This window comes from Balaenoptera acutorostrata, chromosome 1, assembly GCF_949987535.1.
Source record: "Balaenoptera acutorostrata chromosome 1, mBalAcu1.1, whole genome shotgun sequence".
Taxonomy (NCBI): Eukaryota; Metazoa; Chordata; class Mammalia; order Artiodactyla; family Balaenopteridae; genus Balaenoptera; species Balaenoptera acutorostrata.
In genome coordinates, this window is record NC_080064.1 from 503806 (window position 1) to 528095 (window position 24290).

At 54.7% G+C, this 24290-nt stretch overlaps 2 protein-coding genes across 4 annotated transcripts in view; one reads left to right on the top strand and one right to left on the bottom strand.

The window, feature by feature from the left end:
• Window positions 1–10965, bottom strand: LOC114238583 (uncharacterized). 3 transcript variants are annotated; one of them, XM_028167966.2, is made up of 6 exons: window positions 10830–10965; window positions 6871–7488; window positions 6125–6340; window positions 3879–3977; window positions 2714–2859; window positions 1–1103 (listed from the first exon to the last, which is right to left on the bottom strand). In XM_028167966.2, exons 3-6 carry the CDS (start codon window positions 6325–6327, stop codon window positions 1003–1005), a joined length of 549 nt encoding a protein of 182 aa, XP_028023767.2. In that variant the 5' UTR covers window positions 6328–6340; window positions 6871–7488; window positions 10830–10965; the 3' UTR covers window positions 1–1002. The 3 variants fall into 3 exon arrangements, 2 of the variants coding, with proteins under 2 accessions (XP_028023767.2, XP_028023766.2); XR_009005543.1 differs by lacking the exons at window positions 2714–2859; window positions 3879–3977 and having other exon boundaries at window positions 2–1103; window positions 7385–7488; XM_028167965.2 differs by lacking the exons at window positions 6125–6340; window positions 6871–7488; window positions 10830–10965 and having other exon boundaries at window positions 3879–5169.
• Window positions 9497–24290, top strand: part of TTLL10 (tubulin tyrosine ligase like 10) — a 20466-nt gene continuing 5672 nt past the window's right edge. Inside the window, 11 exon segments of the mRNA XM_028167964.2 lie at window positions 9497–9839; window positions 10318–10402; window positions 10404–10470; window positions 10472–10611; window positions 10727–10845; window positions 10927–11056; window positions 11769–11840; window positions 12348–12433; window positions 12785–12956; window positions 13895–14066; window positions 14583–14723. Of these exon segments, the coding sequence (XP_028023765.2) occupies window positions 9497–9839; window positions 10318–10402; window positions 10404–10470; window positions 10472–10611; window positions 10727–10845; window positions 10927–11056; window positions 11769–11840; window positions 12348–12433; window positions 12785–12956; window positions 13895–14066; window positions 14583–14723 (1527 nt within the window).

Here is a 24290-nt window from a genome sequence, read left to right on the forward strand (position 1 = left end):
TTCCTCAATGTCCCCGCCTGAGCCTGGTCGGAATGGTGACGGTTAACCACACCCCGCACCCAGGGGCCACACGCTGGCTTCACTCCTGCCAACTACTGGCTAAGAAAGCACCGTTGGGGGCACTCACAAACAGGCTACGTTTATTTTCACTTTTCATTTCAGCCAGTAAGACTCGCCTGACTGCCCCAAGCCAGGCACACGGCAGTCCAGGCCCTTGACCCACACGTGAGCTGTGCTGGGGCCCAGGCTGGGCCGTGGTCTTTCCTTGTGTATTTACGGGTTCTGGGTTCAGGAGGAGAGTGGGATTCTGTCCTGGGGCTTAAGAAGGAGCACTCTGCTGCCCACCAGCCCCCGGTCTCTGCCTCCTAGGGGAGAACATAGCAGCCGATACGCTGGTGGGCAGCGGAGAGCGGGACTGGCCTATCCATCTGGCTTGCAGCCAGGCTGGCCGGGGCCTGTGGGGTCTCCCGGGCCCTCGGTGCTCCCCAAGTGGGGCTGGCCGTGAGCAGCCGAGGGCGCTGGAGGCCAGGCAGGGGAGGCCACCTGGCACGGTGGGCTGTCTGCAAGGAGGGATGCTGGGCCCCTGTCCCAACCCTGTAGCCTGGCAGCCAGGAGTGGAGCTGAAATTGAACTCAGCTCTGAAAGTGAAGTCTAAATGGTTTCACTTAGCTCAGAAAAAAGTGAATTGACTTTACGGGTCTGAAGGATGGACACTGAAAGGCAAGGTTGAGCCAGGAGGGGCCGGAGGGGCAAAGGCCTGGATCCCGGCCATGGGCACCACTCTCTGAGCCTGGACGTGGACGCCTGGAGGGTCCGGGCACCTATGAAGCCCACTCCCCGTGTGTGTCCCCCAAGGCCAGGCCTAAGTCAGGTCAGGCCCTGTGAGAAATGTCGCCTGTTCCCGAGCATGAAGCCAGAGAACCGGGTGGACCTGGCTGAGGCCCGGGGCTGGGTGGACGCAGTCTTTGTTGTGGTCAGTCTGGCAGCCTCGGGTGGGGGGGATCAGCACAGGGCCCAGGCCCTCCCCCTGCAGCCTCTGTGGGTGGAAGTTGCCGGAAAACTTGAGAAGCTGCTCTGGCCAGCTCTCCAGGCCTGCGTGCCACCTGCATGGGGACAGGAGAGAGGACGGGACCCCTCAGTCCCCCAGGGCAGGGTGCCGGGGGTCTGTCAGCTCCCTGCAGGGGCCCCAGGTGTGGACCCTGAGCAGGGCAGGGCCCCACCTGTCCTGGGGGTGCCTGCGAGATTGGCTTGGCCGCCGCAGGCACCTGGGGGTTGTTGCCCTGTATTCTGCCTTTGGGGGCTGCTGTCCCACCTGCTCTGGGGCTGGACCTCAGACCAGTGGGCACACAAGCCACAGTGACCGCCAGGCGCAGTCTGGACCGGGCTACCTCTCTTGCACCCCTCCTGCAGGCCCAGCACCACCTCGCCCGCCCCTGGACCTCACAGCCAGCAGCAGCCAGAACCCCAGGGCCACGCAACAGTGGGGCGCTGGTGACAGGCTGCTCGGTGAGAGGTGGGGGCCCTGGGCCCCGGGAACACCATCCTGCTTGATGGGTGGGGGGCTGAGGAGGGCGGGGCCTTGGGAGCCATCCTCCTTCCTGGTCCCAACGCTCGTCCACGCTCCTGCCAAGGGCGGGGCGGTGGGCAATGGAGACCGTGCTGGGGCCGCACCCGAGAGACAGAGCCTCATACACGCTCGTGCTCACCCAGGACCCCGGGCTGGGCCTGTCCCTGGGTCGGCTCAGAGGGAGGGTCCCGCTCTGCTCCCGCCCTTGGGCCCTGGCCTCCTGTGGGCAGGACACCCTGCCCCCCACAGGCGCCCACCCCATGCCCGGAGCTGGTGGCCCCACTGGGTCGGCCAGGGCTGGCTGGGCAGGGGTCACCCTGTGGTCCTGGCCTCCGGGGGCTTCTAGGCGCTGCAGCCCCGCCTCCCCCCGGGGCTGACCCCCCACAGATGGGGCCTGCCTGGCACTGTGGCCTCAGGGCACACACTTGCTCCAGCCCCGGCCATTCCGGGTCCCTCCCCACCTCAGCGCCCTAAGACGCCATGGCTCCACCTCAGGCTGCTGGGCGCCCCTCCATCGAGTCCCCGCTTCACCCCAGACGGGCGGCCCCCAGACCCAATTCGGGGCGGCCATCGCCATCTTACTGGGCAGCATTGGATGGTGCCTGGTCTCTAATACTGCCTGGTAATGATGACGGTGGGGCCCTGCTCGCAGCGACGGGGCCGCCCTCCCCCAGCCTGGCCCCGGGCCCCGACCTCTCCCCACGCAGGCCCCATGCCAGCCACAGCCCCTGACACCCTCAGTCAGCTCCCCACCCTGTCCTGTCCCAGTGGCTTCCGGGTGGGGCTCTAAGGCAGAAAGCTGACTTCGGGCAGGCCCCTTCCCCAGGCCCGGACGTGTCTGCGCCCCTTCTCAGCCTCCAGAATCAAAGGCTTCCTGCAGCTGCACCGGGTGCCCCGCCCCCAGTGATCCGGGATTAGGATGCTCGGGTTCCGGGCCCTGCATGGCGCCCAAGCAGGTGCTGCCACCACACCTGGCAGGTGTGGGCCAAGCGGAGTGGCAACAAAGGCCTGGGCCCGGGTGGGTGGGCCACTTCACAGGCCAGCAACACCTCCGGCCTTGGTCCCGGGTCCGCGGCCCCAGGTGCCCTTGGCTCTGGGAACACAGGGAGCAGCGCGCGGGCCTCCCTGCCTGCACCTGGGCCCTACCTGCGGGCTGTGGGGCGCTCACGTCTGTCCCGCGTCCTCGGGCCGAGGCGTACCGGGGCCTCTGTGGGCATCTTACTGGACAGTGCTGGATTTCTCGGCTCGACTCTAACACTGTCTGGTAACGATGTTCAAAGGTGACCCACCACCTGCCGGGAAGTGGCCCGAAGACACGCGGTCCTGAGCTCCTGGACTCCAGAGCTGGGCTGAGCCCTGGGCCAGCTGGGGGACGGGCAGACGGCCTGTCTCAGCTCTGCAGCCCGGCCCAACCAGGGAGGCCTCTGCCGACCGCTGCGGGGCCGGTTCTTCCACATTGGGGCCCTCGGTGCCCCCCAAGGGACTCGGGATGCTAGGGCCTGAGATGGGCCGCCAGCCTGCAGGCTCCTGCGCGTCTGCTGTGGCTGGGCCTGGGCTCTGCCCACAGAGTGGCCGGCGGCCTGTCAGCAGCCGCACAGAGAAGCGCTCACCGCTGGGAGGTGGCCCTGCCCTGAGAGGTCCCAGTCAGCTGGGGCCGTGGGCGGTCACCTCTCTTACTCCCTCGGTCCACTGGGGACGCGGGGGACAAGTGTGTGTCCGGGTGCCTGGAGCAGTGGACGTTCCGTGCTGCTCTCCCCGCCCCCAGCCCCCGCAGTGTCGTAGGCGAGACTGGGAACATTGTCCCAAACCATCAAGGCCAGGATGATCTTTTGTTTTGTCTTTTTGATCTGAAGCCAGGACACCAGCCCCCAGACCTGCCGGCGTAGGCACAGGGGTGACCCTTCTGCCCTGGGCCCCAGTGGCTCTCCCACAGGAGGAGGGTCTGCCCCCGGCCCGGCTGTTACTCATTAACCGGCCGAGGGCCGTTCAGAAAGCGGCGAGGGTGCCGCAGCCACCTTGACCCGGGATCAAGAGCAGGGAAGCCAGACTGCCCCCCAGCTGCGCCCACAAACACGTGTTTGGGCTGCTGCCCAGACGGGGTCTGCAGGAAAGCCCTCCTCGGAGCAGCCCTGGGCCAGGCCACCAGGGCTCTGGGGCCGCTCCACAGACTAGGAGGCTCTGGGGGTCTTGCCGCTGAACCCTCCCACTTCCTCGCGGTGCGGCGGGACAGGGGGTAGCGGAAGCCCCAGGCCCTCCCAGAAGGGCCGCCGATGAGACTGCCTGCACCAAAGCCTGCCGATGGGTGTCTTACCAGACACGGTTAGATCTGGTCCTTCTGTCTAATACTGTCTGGTAATGCCGTCCATCCATGGCCTGATCGCCACCAGAGGAGGGGCTGCTTACCGGATGCCTGGTGGAGGGGAGGCCGGGGTCCGTGGGTCCCAGCAGTGGGCCTGAGCCAGCTGTACACTCCTGCCCAGACGCAAGCCCTCGTGTGCCCCCAGGGCACAGGCCACGCCTGACCACCCAGCCCCCGTGTCCCTGACTGGGGGAGCCCTGTGACGCCCCACGGGGGATTTCTGTTGCAGACACAACAGACTGTTGGTGTAATAGTGGGGGGAGGGCTCCGCAGGCGGTGGGCCCCATGCTGAAGGCTGGCGAGCAGCTGGTGCAGCCCCCGTGCTGCTGGCACTGCCACTGGGACGCAGGCAGCCGCACCCCTGGAGCCCCCCAGGAGCCTCTCCAGGAAGGTGCCCTCATCCCTTGCCACCCCCCACCCATACCAGGCAGGGGGGGGTGGGTAAGGAGGACAGGACAGAAGCAGCCCCAGCCCCCTAAACCCCCAGCCCAGGCCGTGGAAGGGTGCCCTTGGCTGGCAGTGCCCCAAGAGACGCCCCAGGATGCCCTCTCCGCAACCCCAGGTGGCACCAGGACGCTGGAGGGTGCTAGGTTTGGAGAGCCCACAGGTGAGACCCCTCTTCTTCCTTCCCCTGGGTCCCCACAGGCCCGACTCGGGGCTTGGGCGGTCGGGGGACTCTCCAGGTGCCGGGCCAGGCTGTCACCCACGCACGCTGGGCAGAAGGCCTGGCAGCCCCTGCCCGCTCCCTTCTACCCACAGAGGCTCAGCAAGACGTCCTCTGTCTACAGCTGCCCCCAAAACCAAACTTCCGGATGCTGGTCCCACTCCCAGCCTCGTGGGACCAGCCCCTTCTTTCCCCTGAGAATTCCAAGAAGGTCCTAGGGTCCCAACCCACGGCTTCACAAGGGACTGGCAGATGCCTCCGACCCAGGGCTCTGCAGCCAGAGTCAGGGCAGAGGGGCCCGTCCCTCCTCCCTCCTCCCTGCCTTCCCGCCCTCCTGAGCGCCCTCTGGGAGCCGGTGCAGTTCCAGACACTGGGGGTGGGGGGGGAGGGGGAGGGATGTCCCTGAGAGGGAGTCACAGGCAGCAAGGGGGCTCCGCAGGACAAGTCAGCTGCAGGGGCTGCCGGTGCTGCAGAAGCCAGGGCAGTAGAGGTGGCAGCAGGGTGGTGCGGGGTGAGGGCAGCCCAGGAACGTCTCTCTGAGCAGGTGGCCAAGCGGGAACCATGCAGGAGCCCAGCAGAGGGGCCGGTGCGGAGGGCTTCCTGGTCCAGCCCTGGCAAAGGCACCAACTCCCCGTGGGGAGCCAGGGCCTGAGCTGGCCCGCACCACAGCTGCAGGAGGGGTGCTGGGCCTTTACCCAGCGGGGCTGGACCGCCCCTTCTGCCTCCAGGCGCTCGGGCCGAGCCCAGCCAAGCCCTGTGGCACCCGGGGAGAGGCGTCCGCCCTGCGGGGCTGGCCGGTTAATGATCGGCTGCCTTGCTTGGGGCTGTAGATGCGACTGATGGCCCAGTCCCAGGCCGTCGTGGGAAAGGCTGCCCCTGGCCTGGCACCCACACCAGTTTTGTGGGTTATCAGGCAGTTTTTGAGTTTGAGCTCTCGCTGTCACCACGTGGGCAGGGGGCCGCCTCCCCAGAACCCATGGGGAGTCATAGGGCAGCAGGGTGGTGGGCTGGCCCAGCTCCTAGGGGTCTGGGCCTCTAGAAGGGATGGGGAGTGGGGCATGGGCTCCGGGGGAGGACGACCTGGGGGTTCTGAAAGTCTGTGCTCCAGCCGAGGGGAAGACAAGTGGCCTGCAGGTGACCAGGCGCCCCACTGCCCGCCCCCAGGTGCTGCCCCCAGCAGGCCCAGGCAGGGGGCCACCAGCTCCTGAGGTCAGGCTGCCCCTCAGTCCAGGACTTGGCTGGCGGAGCTCTCCGCCCCTCCAGACTAACCGACAGCTACCCTCGGGCAAAGGGGTGTCAGACCACAGGCCAGCAGAACGGAGCCCTGCAGGCCCCCAACACCTGGCGCAGGCAGGCACACAGCTGGGAGTGCGTCAGCCTCTGAGCGGGGTCAGGGAGGCCTCCCCACAGTGGGGAATGCCACCCGGGACCCTCAAAGTGAGGGGGCGCTTAAGGGGTGCATTAATTTTCTGGGGTGGCCACAGCAAATTACACAAACTCGGTGGCTTGAAACAACGGAAATGTATTCTCTCACGGTTCTGGAGGCCACCTGCTCCCTCCGGAGGCTCTGGGGCGGGTCCTTCCTGCCTCTCCCAGCCTCTGGGGCTCCAGGCGTCCCTGGGCTTGTGGCCGCGTCCCTCCGGCCGCTGCCGCATCTTCAGCTGGCTTCTCGCCTCTGTGTCTCCTCCGCTCTCCCTCCCTCTCCCGAGGCCACTGGTCGCTGGATTTAGGGCCCATCAGATAATCACATCTGCAAGACGATTTTTCCAAGTAAGGTCACACTGCACTTTCTGGGCCTTAGGACGTGGACACACATGGCACGGGGGCCACTATCCACCCTACAAGAAGCAAGTGAAGGCTCCCTAAGGAGAGACACCCTGGTGACCCATGCAAGGCTCTGGAGGACAGAGGCAGGGGGCCGTGCAGGGCAGCCAGCGGCCCTCCCACAGGCCCTGGCCTCCCAGACCTGGGTGTGAGCCCCTCTCAACCCCTTGGGGAGGCATGGGTTTGCTGAGCGCCCACTTTCTGTTCTGTAAAGAGGCCGTGGTAAGGGGAGATGAAATAACGCAGGTAAAGCACACTGAGCACAAAAACATAATGGGTCAGGTCTGGGGTCCTGGCACAGATTTGGGGATCCTGAGAAGGCTCAGGAATGTCCCGGGAGGACGGAGGGCCCAGGTGGGGGCTGTGCCCACGACACCCCTCCTCCAGCCTTGGTCGCTCCCCCTCCCCGCTCCCCCTGGTGCCTGGCCTCCTGCCCCTCCGCAACCACCTGCTCACCTCTGGGCCACTGGGTCATGGTTGCTAGGAGACAGTTGCCTGGTCACCACTGTTGTTTCCCTGGCACAGGGCTCACACCACCTTGTCGGGCAGGTAAGAGGGGCAGGCGGGCCACCAGCGGGGGTCCTGGCTGGCCATGAGGGCTGGGGCCTGCCATCCCTTGCCCCGCCCAGCCCCCCGGCCCCAGGAGCCCTGTGGGTCCTCTCGGGACTCTGCCCAGGAGCGTGAGGGAGGCGAGGGAGGGGAGCGGAGGGGTGCCTGGCTGGGCAGAGACCCCCAGGCCGGGCTGAGCAGGGCAGGCCTCCAGGGGTGGCGGCCCCTCAGGACCAGCACCTTTGCTCAGGACCAGGTCTGTCTCCCAGGACCGACCCCCAGAAGGGACGGCCTCCTAAAATCTGCGGGGACCTACGTCCCCCCAGACAGCTCAGCCCTGGCCAGAAGGCACCAGCCCGACGAGCAAAGTCAGCGCCTCCTTAGCACCCCACGTCACCAAACGTGTATTTGGAGGAAGGACCTGGCAGGACACGGGCGTCATCTCGTTTTCTTGGATGTTTCCTTCAGGTTCTCGAGGGTCTTCCGTTCATCACACCGGAGCGCATTTCCCGCCAGTCTTTTTACCTGACCAGGTAAAAAGTTTATTTAAAAATTCGTTACAAAGTTGTTTCCACCGACCCCTCCCTGCAGTCCTCACGGAGGTCCTGGTGCCGTCACCCCCCTACCCCCGGGCAGGGCCACTGCAACCCGAGCTTCACCACCATAGATAACGGCTCGGGAACACCTTTCAGCACAAAGCTTTCTATTTAGAATTAGTCCTTCAGAGAGACTCTGAGAAAAGCGATTGCTCGGCCAAGGCTCTGACCCCTGACCCCACCCGCAGCCCCGCAGGCCACCACGTCCTGCAGCCCGGGGCACCACCTTCACCACACGCGTGCACGCCCAGGGTAGCCAGGGTACGGATTCTTTTTCTTAATTTGTGTTAACTTGAATGACAAGAAATGGTAATTCATGGCCTGTTTAATTCTTCGTAGAAGTAATAAGATATACAGAGTTAAGACGAGGCAAACAGAGGCACAGGCTTACAAGGCTTGTTCTGAAAGCCGGCAACTCCACGCCCACCTCCCGGCTCCCGTTTCCCGGAGCGCCCGCTGCCGGGTCCGGGTTACCCCGCAGAAGTTACCCTTCACTGGGCTGTGGGGGCCAGGGGCTCCCGCCCACCCCCCACATTCACACTGTAACCCCCAGTAACGCTCCTTGCAGGCGGGTCACCGCCCTGCTCGGCACTGGCCTGGCCCTCTCCGGCCTCACCGTCGTCACACAGGCCCTCCTCCAACATGGGTGACCGGCAGCTGTGGTACTCCCAGCCCACTCTGCAGGTGGGGAAACCGAGGCACAGAGCTGATCCACACCACAGCCCCAGCTTCCTTTCCCAGGTCTGGCTCATCTCGGGAATTCCCTGTGGGGGGGTCTAGAGACCTCCCACCATGCTGGGCGGGTCACAGGAGCCTTGCCTGCGGCTCTGAGATGTCTCCAGGCTCCCGCTGGGTGCCTTTCCTTCTTTATATTTTCCTTTCCAGCACACTTCCATGCCTTGAACTTCTCACAAGGCTGTACTGCGTATTTCCATGAGCTCGTCCACCTTATCTGTCCCTTTGTTCTAACCGTCCAGCCCTCTTCTCGGGTAAGGACTCTTGGTCCTGCCCCAGCGTATTCCCAGGGCTGCGTCCCCTGCCTCGGGCTCCGCCACCACCCCCACCCCCCGCCCCCTCCTCGCAGGGCCCTGTCTCTCTGTCTCTGGGTGTCGACCTGTCGCTCACACCTGGGGGCCTCCGTCAGATGTCTGTTGATTCAGTGGCCACTCACGTGGGAGTGCTGGGGGAGAGTACTGACCGTCATCCTCCTCGGGGGCCCCCATCCCCAGCAAGGTGCAGGCCTCCCAGGCAACGTGGCGACCCACGCGCACGCGCACATGCGCACCCTCCTGTGCGCAGCAGGCCCCCATCCCCGCAGTCATGCTGGGCGGGGTCCAGCCGCCACAGAGGAGCCCTCCCGTTCTGGGTGGGGCAGGGCTGGGGAGGAGGCTCCAGGTCTTCCTCGTGGCTCGGCCCACCCTTGGCAGGGGGGTGAGACCCTCCCCACACCCGGCCCCGCACCCAGGCCCTGTAACCGTGTTGACAGCTGTTCTCAGTTTACCCTCTTCTAAGTGGGGACAAAGGTCTTGGTCAGCATCTCTTGGGTGACCAGCTGGTTTGTTTGCAAAGCAACTGTCCTCTTTGGAGAGCACTCTGCCAGCTCCTGGTATGCAGATGCAGGAGTCCCTCTCTGCCTGCCAGCTCCCAGGGTACTGGCCTTTCCACTGCTTGTGTTTCTTCAATCTTTCGGAAAATCCTAGCCTCCCAAGCAGCCCCCAAACTGGGAAGGACCTGTCAAGGAATGGTTAAAATTCCCTAAAATGTTCCCGAGTTAGCCACACAGGAAAGGAGCCCTAGGGAGGCATCATTCTTGAGGCAGGGCCTCCTCACGGCCCCGCCCCGACTCTGGGAGGGGCCTGCTCAGGGCCGCCGCCCCCCCCAACAGCAGCCCTCCTTACAGCCGGCAGGGAGGCCAAGCGCAGAGATGCTGATGCCAGATGGACAGTCCCTGCAGGCCCGACAGTCACCACAGAGACGGGAGCCACCCACAAGAGGAAGCCCAAATCCAGGACGCTGGGCGGCACCCCTCCCCGGGCAGGGCGGGCCTGACTGTGTGCCCAGTTCAAGCGCTAGGACCATGGGCTGCCCGAAGGGCCCGCAGAGGGGTGGGGGCCGCATCTTCCCAGCGGTGCCCTCACCCCAGTGCCCCAGCGTCTGCGGCCCGCAGCCGCACCCACTTCCTCCACCGCCGGGGACCGCCTCCTCGGACCCAGGTTGGCACAAAGAGAGGCAAGCGGTCAAGGATGGCAGGGGTCCGGCGGAGCCGCCCCCGGGCAGCAGGTGAATGCAGCCAGGGCCTCCCCATGGACAGGCACCCCATCCCCAGGAAGGCCTTCTCACGGGGGGCCCACACAGCCATGCCCTGGGAGAGGGGCCAGCAGGAGGCCATGTGCCGGGTGTGGGATCTGGGCCAGCCGAGTAGGGCAGGGGACAGCAGAGTCGGGGTCTGAACAGGCGGAGAGGGGTCTCCCCTGACTGCTGTGGGTCACCCATGATGTCATGATGGACATTGTGACCCCTGCCCTCTGGGCATGTCCCTGCTCACGTCTGCCCCCAGCTCCAGCCTCACACCTCAGCCTCTGCCCCACACAAAGCCCCTGCCGTTGGTAAGGAGGGACCCTGCCCCCTTTCTCCTAGGAGGCCCTCTGATTGGGCCTGAGACTGGGCTGAGATGGGCCGAGACGGCTGGGGGGACTGCCCAGGGGCTCCGGTCAGATTCTGAGTGGACGCCCCCTGTCTGACCCCACCTCGTTCACAGGCTGGGCCCATGAGAGATCAATGGGGAGCCACCGAGAGGAGGGGCTCCTACAGGAGCTAAGCCAGCTGGACCAAGATGCAGGTGGGCTCGGGCAGGGCCCAGGAAGGGGCAGAAAAGCCACCAGCTGGGCCAGAGCCTCTGACCACCCACTCTGCCCGCAGAGCTGGACGATGCTGACACCGCCAGGCCCCGGGCTGCCCTCCTGGAGAAGCGCCCGCTGGAGGGGGAGAAGCAGCCGCCCGGCACCGGGCAGGGCCCCTTCTTCTACATCGGAGGCACCAACGGGGCCTCAATGTGAGTGGGGCCTCAGGCTGGGTCCAGCCCCACCGCCCCCAGGCCCCGGCCCAGCCTCGCTCCGCGGCCCACAGCCCCGCGGCCCCCAGGTCACCGCCGCCCCTCTCCCCTGCAGAATCAGCTCCTATTGCAAAAGCAAGGGCTGGCAGCGCATCCAGGACAGCGGGCGGGAAGACTACAAGCTCAGGTGGTGCGAGGTCAAGTGCAGGGACACCTACCGCAGCTTCCGGGAAGGTAGGGGCGGGGCCGGGCTCAGCGGGCGGCCCTCCACGCGCGCATGCGCGGTCGCACGCTGCCCGGGCTCTGTCGCGCCAGGCGAGCAGCTGCTGTACCAGCTCCCCAACAACCAGCTCCTCACCACCAAGATCGGGCTTCTCAGCGCCCTGAGGGAGCACGCGCGGGTCCTCAGCAAGACCAGCAAGCCGGCCCCCTGCGCGCAGGCCAAGTGAGGATGCCCTGGCCCCCCGCCCCCCACCCTGGCGGCGCAGCCCGCACCGGACGCGTCAGTCGCTGCTCCTGACCGCCCTCCACCAAGTCCGTCCGCCTACCCGCCTTCCCACTGACCCAGCCGCGTGTCACCCATCTGTCTCCACCCCCAATACCGGCCACCATTCCAGCCACCCAGCCCACGGCCCCCCAGCGGTCCTCACACGCTCGCCACAGAGCCGCCCACTGGTGTCCTGCATTCAGTCACCACTGCCTACCACACCCACTGCCGTCCACTGCACACCCATTCCTGCCCCTTGGCCCGCCCCCCACCCCGAGCCGTGCCTGACCCACTCGATGTGCCCACTCCTCATCCACTCACGGCCCGGCCATTCACACGTCCGCCCACCCATGCAAACAACCACCTACCATCTGCCTCCCCCGTCCACCCCCCACCAGGCAGGCAACCACCCACTACCTGGTCATCCACGACACCACCCAATTCTGTCAGCAGTTCTGGGCCAATCCCCTCCAGGCATCCGTCTGCCCACCAGACCACTTGCCCAGCCACCTACTTCCATCCAAAATCCACTTATCCACTCCCCACCCATCCACACACCACCAGTCTACCGCCAAGCCCCCACCCACTCCCCACCTCTCGACGCCCCCCATCCATTCCCCACACACTGAGTAGCCACTCAGGCCAGGTCCTGTGTCCTCCTGGGGCACAGATCTGGAAAGGACACGACACCCGCCCCAGAAGAGCTCACGTGGAGCAGCCCAGGACGCCTTGGGCCACAGAGGTAGATGCACCCAGCCATTCTGCCCTAAACTGAAGGATGGCCTGGTGGTCGGTGAAAGGGGTTAAAGGGCATCCCCGGCCAGGGGATCCATGCCGACCGCTCATTGCGTGCTGGGCACGGTCCTGGCCTGGAGACCCAGCTCTGAACTGACCACTCCCGAAGGCCCGAGAGCAGCAGGGGAAGAGCAGGGAGGCGGGAGGGGTTGGGCGGTGGGTGAGGCAGCCTGCAGAGAAGCCAGGTGTGCAGAGCCGGAAAAGTGTGCCTCTGGCCAGGGAACAGAAGGTGCAAAGGTTCTGCAGAGGAAAGAGCTGGGGGCCGGGGGTGGGGGGGTGGCGTGGGGGTGTTTCAGAGGAAACCAAAGGGGGCAGGAGTGCCTGGAGCCCAGCCCAGCTTCCTAGCAGACACTCTCCCTCCAGCCTACCCCAGGTCAGACCCCTAGAATGGCTGGCCAAGCTGGGGGAGGGGGACAACCCTCCCAGTGTCTTCCCCACCTCCCTGCTTCCCCAGGGTCCTGAAAATGGAAGACTTTTTCCCAGAGACCTACCGTCTGGACGTCAGAGATGAGAGAGAGGCTTTCTTCACCCTCTTTGATGGTGAGAGGCCCCTGGACGCCAGGCCCTCTCTGGGGACTCCAGTGCAGGGCTGGACCAAGGTGGGAGCGTGATTAGGGCGGGGCCAAGGCCCTGGCGAGGCCGCGGTGGGGCGTGGTCAGGGAGTGGAAGGGTGGAGCCAGGGTGGGTGAGGTCAGGGCTGGTGCTGAGGCCATGCTGGGGAGGGTCATGGCCGGACCTTAGTGGAGGCCGAAGCCTGCAGGGGCGGGGCCGTGGCTGGGAGTGGTCAGGGCGGGGTGGGGCTGGGAGGGGCGTGGTTGGGGCCAAGGCGGGGCTTTGGCAGGGATGGGCGGGGCGAGGCAGGCTCCCTGGCTCAGGTAGTTCTCTCCGCAGAAACCCAGATGTGGATCTGCAAGCCCACCGCCTCCAACCAGGGCAAAGGCATCTTTCTGCTCCGGAACCAGGAGGAAGTCGCCGCCCTCCAAGCCAAGACCCAGAGCATCGAGGACGACCCCACCTACCGCAAGATGCCCTTCCGGGCGCCTCAGGCGCGGGTCGTGCAGAGGTTTTGCGCATGGGCACCCCGAGGGGCGTTGGCCGGGTGGGGCTGACCCAGGCCCACTGGTGCCTGTGAGGCTCATGGGCGTCGCGGGGCCCACAGAGGAGTCCTTGGCGTTGGAAGGCTGCGGTGCCCCCAGCTGGGCCCCTGTGTAGCCAGAAGAGGTGGGGTTTTCACATCCAGTCAGGATCTCAGAGGATGTACCCTCCCCCCACCCCCCCACCCCCACACACAGGAGGCTCCTGGACGGTGTGGGGCAGGGAGGGCTTGGTCAGCTTGTGCCCCAGCCTGGGTCCTGCGCCCTCTGACCTGCAGGAAGCCCGGCTTCTCCCCCATCCCCCACCCATCCAGCTGCAGCCTTCAGGCCCACAGGCAGAGCTGACCACCCTGCCTTGCTCCCTCTGCCTCTGGGAGGGGTCCAGACCCTCAGCCTCACACCAGGGGGCACAGTCTAGCCTGAGAAACGTCCCTTCGGACTTCCCTACCTGCCCATGTGGACCTCACTCCTGCCGCAACTGCTGTCTGCCATCCCAAGCAGCTGCTCCCAGCGGCTGGGTCTCTAGACCTACAGCTCTCTCCACTGGGATGTCCCCTCCCTGCCTCTCCAAAGCCACCTGCCCTTCAAGGCCCAAGGTCACCGCTCCCTCCTCCTCCAGGCAGTCTTCCCAGCCCATAGGGCCCAGTCTGCTTCTGCCTCCCAGGCTTCTAGCGAGGGCTGCGCCCTGGGGCGCCCCAGACACACACCAGTGGGCTGTGCTCTAGGGGCCAGGCCCTCCTTCCCAATTCCCTGACGTGTTCAGGCTCGGAAATGTCCCCTGACCAGTGGACACTGCACCCAGCCAGGGTAGGGGACCCACAGCTCACACCTGAGACAGGTGGCAGGGGTGCTGAGGAACTGGCAGGCCCAGGTGGGGGCACGGGCCAGGCTAACCACGCCTACCCAGGTACATCCAGAACCCACTGCTGCTGGACGGAAAGAAGTTCGACGTGCGCTCCTACCTGCTCATCGCCTGCGCCATGCCCTACATGGTCTTCTTCGGCCACGGCTACGCTCGCCTCACCCTCGGCCTTTACGATCCCCATTCCAGCGACCTCGGTGGCCATTTAACCAACCAGGTAAATGCCCCCCACAGGTGAGGGCCCTCCCTGCAGCCTTGGACAAAAATCACTGCTCAAGAATGGGAAAAGAATCCCACTGTAGACATGGCCCAGACCCCGAGGTGGCCTGGGTTGCCCCCGCCTGCAGCCAGCACTGCCTCTCATCTTCAGCCTCAGCTGGGCATCCTGGTGGAAAGACTGAGAGCCGTGGCCGCGACCCCCAGCTCAGCTTCCTCTGGGTGTGGATCAGGCCCAGCAGGGGTGGGAGCCAAGGGCAAGGGCCTCCGTGAGGACCTCAGTGCAGGGATGCTGTGGGCAGAGGTCTCCAGGGAAGGGTCTCAATGGGAGGTGTCTGGGCGGCGGCCCTCCGGGAGGATCTGGGGGTACTTCTCAGGGGCAGGAGGTGCTGGGGGAGGGGCTCGGTGTCCCGGAGGAGCGGGACCCCTGTGGGGTCTCTGGTGGCCGCGTCGGGGTGAGGCTCTTGTCGGGGCCCCCCGTAGGGGCAGGGCCTCCAGGCGCTGCCCTGCCTCCCAGTTCATGCAGAAGAAGAGCCCCTTGTACCTGCTGCTCAAGGACGACACGGTGTGGAGCATGGAGCACCTTAACCGCTACATCAACGACAAGTTCCGCGAGGCCAAGCGCCTCCCCCGGGACTGGGTCTTCACCACCTTCACGGTGCGTGCGCGCCCCGCCCACCCGGCGTTGGGAGGGGCCAGGGGTCAGGACCGGAGGGCCCGAGGGCTGGGGGCTCTGGGCCCCAGGCACGTCCGTCCCTGGGCGGGGCTGCCGTTGGGCGTGCGCGCAGCGGTGGGTTCCAGGGACCCTCTCCTCTCCCTCTTTCTGAAACAGATCGTTCACACGACACAAAAGTCACTCTGTGAAAGTACAGTTCAGTGGTTTTTAGTGGATTCTCAGAGTTGCAGGGTGATCACCACTCTCTAATTCCAGAACGTTGTCACCTCCGCAGAAAGGAACTCGGTACCCACTGCCCTTGCCAGCCCCTGGCAACCACTAATCCACTTCCCGTCCCCATGCATTTCCCTGTTCTGGACATTTCATGTCAATGGGATCACACAATATGTGGGTTTTCCTGGCTTCTTTCATTGAAAGCATAACATTTTCAAGATTCCCTTCATTTCTTTTTATGACTGAAAACTATTTCATTGTGTAAATGGACCACGATTTACTTGGATAAACATTCGTCAGTTGATAGACGTTTGGGTTGTTTTTACTTTTTGTCTATTATGAGTAATGCTGCTATGAATATTCACATACATGAACAGATATTTTCAGTTCTCTTGGGTATAGGTCTAGGAAGGGAATTGCATGGTCGTAGGGTAACTCATGTTGAACTTTTTAAGGAACTGCCAAACCATTTTCCACAGTGGCTGCAAGGTTTCCCATTCCCACCAGCAATGTATGATGGTTCCAGTTTCTCTATATCCCTGCCAACACTTGGTATTTTTCTTTTTTTGTTTAATAGTCATCCAGTGGGTGTAAAGTGGTATCTCATTGTGGAGTTGATTTGCATTTTCCTAATGATAATGATATTGAGCATCTTTTTACGTATTTGTCAGCCATTTTTGTATCTTCTTTAGAAAAACTTCTGTTTAGATCCTTTGTTCACTCTTCCTTCTTAGGCTGTAGAGCTCTTTATATACTCTGAATGCTAGACCCTTATCAGATGTGTGATTTGCAAATATTTTCCCCCATTCTGTGAGTTCTCTTTTCACTTTCTTGATAATGTCCTTTGTTTATTTGTTTTGTTTTGTTTTGGCCGTGCCCCTCGGCTTGAGGGGTCTTAGTTCCCCGACCAGGGATTGAACCCCCTGCAGTGGAAGTGCAGAGTCCTAACCACTGGACCGCCAGGGAATTCCCCATAATGTCCTTTTTTGCATAGATTTTTATGAAGTCCAATTTATCAATTTTTTTCTTTGGTTATTCATGCTTTGATGTCATATCTAAGAATCCATTGCCAAATCCAAGGTTGTAAAGATTTACATCTATGTTTTCTTCTACAACTTTTATAGTTTTAGCTCGTTTTGAGTTAATTATTGTGTATGGTGTGAGGTAAGGGACCAACTTCAGCCTTTTGCATGTGGCTATCCTGTTGTCCCAGGACCATTTGTCAGAGAGACTGTGCTTGGCGCATTTTTGAAAATCAATTGACCAGATATGTATGTGTTTATTTCTGGACTCTCAATTCTATTTCATTGGTGTGTATATCTATCCTTAAGCCAGCACCACACTGTTTTGGTTGCTGTAGCTTCATTCTCTTAATGTGCTGTATCACATAAATTGATTATCATGTGTTGAATCACTCTTGCATTTCCGGGATAAATCTCACTCAGATATAGCATATTGTCCTTTAAATATGCTGCTGGATTGGGTTTGCTAGTACTTCGCTGAAGATTTATGTGTCTACCCTCATAAGTAATATTGGTCCACAGCATTATTTGCTTGTATGTCTGTCTGGTTTTGGACATATTCCCTTCTCTTCCATTTTTGGAGAGTGTGTGAAGGGTTAGTGTTAATTCTTTAAATATTTGGAAGAATTCACCAGTGAGGCTACCTTATTGTGGACTTTTCCTTTGTGGGAAGAATTGTTATTTTTATTATTATTACTAACTCAACCTTTATTTGTTAGAGGTTATTCAGATTATCTATTCCTTCTTGGGTCAGGCTTATTAGTTTGTCTTTCTAGGAATTTCTCCATTTCTCCTAAGTTGTCTAATTTGTTTGGAATACAGGTACTCATGGTATTTTATGAACAATTATAATCGTTTTCATAATCATTTTCATCTCTATGTAAGGTCTTTCTTTCTTGATTTTAGTAATTGGAGTCTTTTCTCCCCTTTATCTTGGTCAATTTAGCTAAAGGTTTGTCAGTTTTGTTGATCTTTTCAAAGAGGCAGTGTTTGGTTTCATTGATTTTCTCTGTTGCTTTCTATTCTCTATTCCATTAATATCCACTCTAATCTTTATTATTTCCCTCCTTCTTCTTGCCTTGGGTTTAGTTTTGTTTTGTTTTGGTTTGGGTTTTTTGTTTGTTTTTTTTTGTTTGTTTGTTTTTCTTCTAGTTTCTTAAGGTTGAAGTTTGGGTTATTGATTTGATTTGAGATCTTTCTTCCTGTTTAATGTAGGTGTTTACAGCCATAAATTTCCCTGTGAGCACTGCTTTCACTGCATCCCATAAGATTTTGTGTGTTCTGTTTTCATTTGTTGCTTAAGAGTGTGTTAATTTCCACATATTTGTGAATGTTCTAATTTTCTTTCTCTTATTGATTTCTTTTTTTTTTTTTTTAGAAATTTCATGTAATGTCTGAAACATTTATATTAACATATTTCCATACAAATACAAATATAAGATTTTTAGAAATTTCATGTAATGTCTGAAACATTTATATTAACATATTTCCATACAAATAACCCAATGAAAGTTTAGTATTAGTTGTTTTGTTTGTTTTTTTATACTGCAGGTTCTTATTAGGCATCAGTTTTATACACATCAGTGTATACATGTCAATCCCAATCGCCCAATTCAGCACACCACCATCCCCACCCCACCGCAGTTTTCCCCCCTTGGTGTCCATATGTCCATTCTCTACATCTGTGTCTCAACTTCTGCCCTGTAAACTGGCTCATCTGTACCATTTTTCTAGGTTCCACATACATGCATTAATATACGGTATTTGTTTTTCTCTTTCTGACTTACCTCACTCTGTATGACAGTCTCTAGATCCATCCACGTCTCAACAAATGACTCAATTTCGTTCCTTTTTATGGCTGAGTAATATTCCATTGTATATATGTACCACATCTTCTTTATCCATTCGTCTGTCGATGGGCATTTAGGTTGCTTCCATGACCTGGCTATTGTAAATAGTGCTGCAATGAACATTCGGGTGCATGTGTCTTTTTGAATTACGGTTTTCTCTGGGTATATGCCCAGTAGTGGGATTGCTGGGTCATATGGTAATTCTATTTTTAGTTTTTTAAGGAACTTCCATATTGTTCTCCATAGCGGCTGTATCAATTTACATTCCCACCAACAGTGCAAGAGGGTTCCCTTTTCTCCACACCCTCTCCAGCATTTGTTGTTTGTAGATTTTCTGATGATGCCCATTCTAACAGGAGTGAGGTGATACCTCATTGTAGTTTTGATTTGCATTTCTCTAATAATTAGTGATGTTGAGCATCTTTTCATGTGCTTCGTGGCCGTCTGTATGTCTTCTTTGGAGAAATGTCTATTTAGGTCTTCTGCCCATTTTTGGATTGGGGTGTTTGTTTCTTTGATACTGAGCTGAATGAGCTGTTTATATATTTTGGAGATTAATCCTTTGTCCGTTGATTCATTTGCAAATATTTTCTCCCATTCTGAGGGTTGTCTTTTGGTCTTGTTTATGGTTTCCTTTGCTGTGCAAAAGCTTTGAAGTTTCATTAGGTCCCACTTGTTTATTTTTGTTTTTATTTCCATTACTCTAGGAGGTGGATCAAAAAAGATCTTGCTGTGATTTATGTCAAAGAGTGTTCTTCCTATGTTTTCCTCTAAGAGTTTTATACTGTCCAGTCTTATATTTAGGTCTCTAATCCATTTTGAGTTTATTTTTGTGTATGGTGTTAGGGAGTATTCTAATTTCATTCTTTTACATGTAGCTGTCCAGTTTTCCCAGCACCACCTATTGAAGAGACTGTCTTTTCTCCATTGTATATCTTTGCCTCCTTTGTCATAGATTAGTTGACCATAGGTGCGTGGGTTAATCTCTGGGCTTTCTATCTTGTTCCATTGATCTATGTTTCTGTTTTTGTGCCAGTACCATATTGTCTTGATTACTGTAGCTTTGTAGTATAGTCTGAAGTCAGGGAGTCTGATTCCTCCAGCTCCATTTTTTTGCCTCAAGACTGCTTTGGCTATTCGGGGTCTTTTGTGTCTCCATACAAATTTTAAGATGATTTGTTCTAGCTCTGTAAAAAATGCCATTGGTAATTTGATAGGGATTGCATTGAATCTGTAGATTGCTTTGGGTAGTATACTCATTTTCACAATGTTGATTCTTCCAATCCAAGAACATGGTATATCTCTCCATCTGTTGGTATCATCTTTAATTTCTTTCATCAGTGTCTTATAGTTTTCTGCATACAGGTCTTTTGTCTCCCTAGGTAGGTTTATTCCTAGGTATTTTATTCTTTTTGTTGCAATGGTAAATGGGAGTGTTTCCATAATTTCTCTTTCAGATTTTTCATCATTAGTGTATAGGAATGCAAGAGATTTCTGTGCATTAATTTTGTAACCTGCAACTTTACCATATTCATTAATTAGCTCTAGCAGTTTTCTGGTGGCAGTTTTAGGATTCTCTATGTATAGTATCATGTCATCCGCAAACAGTGACAGTTTTACTTCTTCTTTTCCAATTTGTATTCCTTTTATTTCTTTTTCTTCTCTGATTGCCGTGGCTAGGACTTCCAGAACTATGTTGAATAATAGTGGTGAGAGTGGACATCCTTGTCTCGTTCCTGATCTTAGAGGAAATGCTTTCAGTTTTTCACCATTGAGAATGATGTTTACTGTGGGTTTGTCATATATGGCCTTTATTATGTTGAGGTAGGTTCCCTCTATGCCCACTTTCTGGAGAGTTTTTATCAGAAATGGGTGTTGAATTTTGTCAAAAGCTTTTTCTGCATCTATTGAGATGATCATATGGTTTTTCTTCTTCAATTTGTTAATATGGTGTATCACATTGATTGATTTGCGTATATTGAAGAATCCTTGCATCCCTGGGATAAATCCCACTTGATCGTGGTGTATGATCCTTTTAATGTGTTGTTGGATTCTGTTTGCTAGTATTTTGTTGAGGATTTTTGCATCTATATTCATCAGTGATATTGGTCTGTAATTTTCTTTTTTTGTAGTGTCTTTGTCTGGTTTTGGTATCAGGGTGATGGTGGCCTCATAGAATGAGTTTGGGAGAGTTCCTTCCTCTGCAATTTTTTGGAAGAGTTTGAGAAGGATGGGTGTTAGCTCTTCTCTAAATGTTTGATAGAATTCACCTGTGAAGCCATCTGGTCCTGGACTTTTGTTTGTTGGAAGATTTTTAATCACAGTTTCAATTTCATTACTTGTGATTGGTCTGTTGATATTTTCTGTTTCTTCCTGATTCAGTCTTGGAAGGTTATACCTTTCTAAGAATTTGTCCATTTCTTCCAGGTTGTCCATTTTATTGGCATAAAGTTGCTTGTAGTAGTCTCTTAGGATGTTTTGTATTTCTGCGGTGTCTGTTGTAACTTCTCCTTTTTCATTTCTGATTTTATTGATTTCAGTCCTCTCCCTCTTTTTCTTGATGAGTCTGGCTAATGGCTTATCAATTTTGTTTATCTTCTCAAAGAACCAACTTTTAGTTTTATTGATCTTTGCTATTGTTTTCTTTGTTTCTATTTCATTTATTTCTGCTCTGATCTTTATGATTTCTTTCCTTCTGCTAACTTTGGGTTTTGTTTGTTCTTCTTTCTCTAGTTTCTTTAGGTGTAAGGTTAGATTGTTTACTTGAGATTTTTCTTGTTTCTTTAGGTAGGCCTGTATAGCTATAAACTTCCCTCTTAGAACTGCTTTTGCTGCATCCCATAGGTTTTGGGTCGTCGTGTTTTCATTGTCATTTGTCTCTAGGTATTTTTTTATTTCCTGTTTGATTTCTTCAGTGATCTCTTGGTTATTTAGTAACGTATTGTTTAGCCTCCATGTGTTTGTCTTTTTTACGTTTTTTCCCCTGTAATTCATTTCTAATCTCATAGCGTTGTGGTCAGAAAAGATGCTTGATATGATTTCAATTTTCTTAAATTTACTGAGGCTTGATTTGTGACCCAAGATGTGATCTATCCTGGAGAATGTTCCGTGCGCACTTGAGAAGAACGTGTAATCTGCCGTTTTTGGATGGAATGTCCTATATATATCAATTAAATCTATCTGGTCTATTGTGTCATTTAAAGCTTCTGTTTCCTTATTTATTTTCATTTTGGATGATCTGTCCATTGGTGTAAGTGAGGTGTTAAAGTCCCCCACTATTATTGTGTTACTGTCGATTTCCTCTTTTATAGCTGTTAGCAGTTGCCTTATGTATTGAGGTGCTCCGATGTTGGGTGCATATATATTTATAATTGTTATATCTTCTTCTTGGATTGATCCCTGGATCATTATGTAGTGTCCTTCCTTGTCTCTTGTAACATTCTTTATTTTAAAGTCTATTTTATCTGATATGAGTATAGCTACTCCAGCTTTCTTTTGATTTCCATTTGCATGGAATATCTTTTTCCATCCCCTCACTTTCAGTCTGTATGTGTCCCTAGGTCTGAAGTGGGTCTCTTGTAGACAGCATACATATGGGTCTTGTTTTTGTATCCATTCAGCCAGTCTATGTCTTTTGGTTGGGGCATTTAATCCATTCACGTTTAAGGTAATTATCGATATGTATGTTCCTATGACCATTTTCTTAATTGTTTTGGGTTTGTTTTTGTAGGTCCTTTTCTTCTCTTGTGTTTCCAACTTAGAGAAGTTCCTTTAGCATTTGTTGTAGAGCTGGTTTGGTGGTGCTGAATTCTCTTAGCTTTTGCTTGTCTGTAAAGCTTTTGATTTCTCCATCAAATCTAAATGAGATCCTTGCTGGGTAGAGTAATCTTGGTTGTAGGTTCTTCCCTTTCATCACTTTAAGTATATCATGCCACTCCCTTCTGGCTTGCAGAGTTTCTGCTGAGAAATCAGCTGTTAACCTTATGGGAGTTCCCTTGTATGTTATTTGTCGTTTTTCCCTTGCTGCTTTCAGTAATTTTTCTTTGTCTTTAATTTTTGCCACTTTGATAACTATGTGTCTCGGCGTGTTTCTCCTTGGGTTTATTCTGTATGGGACTCTCTGCGCTTCCTGGACTTGGGTGGCTATTTCCTTTCCCATGTTAGGGAAGTTTTCGACTATAATCTCTTCAAATATTTTCTCTGGTCCTTTCTCTCTCTCTTCTCCTTCTGGGACCCCTATAATGCGAATGTTGTTGCGTTTAATGTTGTCCCAGAGGTCTCTTAGGCTGTCTTCATTTCTTTTCATTCTTTTTTCTTTAGTCTGTTCTGCAGCAGTGAATTCCACCATTCTGTCTTCCAGGTCACTTATCCGTTCTTCTGCCTCAGTTATTCTGCTATTGATTCCTTCTAGTGTAGTTTTCATTTCAGTTATTGTATTGGTCATCTCTGTTTGTTTGTTCTTTAATTCTTCTAGGTCTTTGTTAATCATTTCTTGCATCTTCTCAATCTTTGCCTCCATTCTTATTCCGAGGTCCTGGATCATCTTCACTATCATTATTCTGAATTCTTTTTCTGGAAGGTTGCCTATCTCCACTTCATTTAGTTGTTTTTCTGGGGTTTTTTCTTGTTCCTTCATCTGGTACATAGCCCTCTGCCTTTTCATCTTCTCTGTCTTTCTGTAACTGTGGTTTTTGGTCCACAGGCTGCAGGATTGTAGTTTTTCTTGCTTCTGCTCTCTTATTGATTTCTAATTTCATTCCACTGTGGTCAGAAAACATACTTTGTATGATTTCAACCCTTTAAAAAGTATTGAAACTTGTTTTATGTTCTAACATATTGTCTATCCTGAAAAATGTTCCACGCACACTTGAAAAGAATGTGTATTCTACTGTTGGGTGGAGTGTTCTATAGATGTCTTTTAGGTCTAGTTGGTTTATAGTGTTGTTCAAGTCTTCTATTTACTTGTTGATCTTCTGTCTAGTTGTTCTATCATTGAAAATGGGATACTGAAGTCTCCAACTATTATTACTGAATTGTCTATTTCTCCTTTCAATTCTGTCAATTTTTGCTTCATGTATTTTTAGGCTCTGTTGTTAAGTATATGTATGTTTATAATTGTTACATATTCTTGACTTATTAGAAAATGTCCTCTTTTTTCTTAATGTCCTCAATTTTTGTCTTAAACTCTATTTTATCTGCTATCAGTATAGACATTCTAGCTCTCTTTTGGTTACTGTTTGCCTGATATATATATATATATTTTTTTTTTAATTTATTTATTTATTTATTTTTGGCTGTGTTCGGTCTTTGTTGCTGTGCACGGGCTTTCTCTAGTTGCAGCGAGCGGGGGCTACTCTTCGTTGCTGTGCGCAGGCTTCTCATTGCGGTGGCTTCTCTTGTTGCAGAGCATGGGCTCTAGGCACGTGGGCTTCAGTAGTCATGGCATGCGGGCTCAGTAGTTGTGGCTCAGGGGCTCTAGAGCTCAGGCTCAGTAGTTGTGGTGCACGGGCTTAGTTGCCCCACGGCTTGTGGGATCTTCCCGGACCAGGGCTCGAGCCTGTGTCCCCTGCGTTAGCAGGCGGATTCTTAACCACCGCACCACCAGGGAAGCCCTGATATATCTTTTTTTTATCCTTTTACTTTCAACCTATCTGTGTCTTTGAATCCAAAGTGAGTCTCATAGATAGCATATGGGGGGGAGGGGAATGCATCCTGACAATCTCCGTCTTTTAATTGGAAAGCTTAATCCATTTATATTTAATATAATTACTGATAAGTTAGGATTTACATCTGCTATTTTGCTATTTGTTTTCTCTCTTTTTTGGAATTTTTGAATTTTATTTTATGTATTTTTTTATACAGCAGGTTCTTATTAGTTATCCATTTTATACATATTAGTGTATACATGTCAATCCCAATCTCCCAGTTCATCACACCACCACCACCCCCCGCCACTTTCCCCCCTTGGTGTCCATACGTTTGTTCTCTACATCTGTGTCTCTATTTCTGCCTTGCAAACTGGTTCATCTGTACCATTTTTCTAGGTTCGACATATATGCGTTAATATACAATGTTTGTTTTTCTCTTTCTGACTTACTTCACTCTGTATGACAGTCTCTAGGTCCATCCACGTCTCTACAAATGACCCAATTTCGTTCTTTCTTATTCCATTATATATATGTACCACATCTTCTTTATCCATTCGTTTGTTGATGGGCATTTAGGTTGCTTCCATGACCTGGCTATTGTAAATAGTGTTGCAATGAACATTGGGGTGCATGTGTCTTTTTGAATTACGGTTTTCTCTGGGTATATGCCCAGTAGTGGGATTGCTGGGTCATATGGTAATTCTATTTTTAGTTTTTTAAGGAACCTCCATACTGTTCTCCATAGTGGCTGTATCAATTTACATTCCCACCAACAGTGCAAGAGGGTTCCCTTTTCTTCACACCCTCTCCAGCATT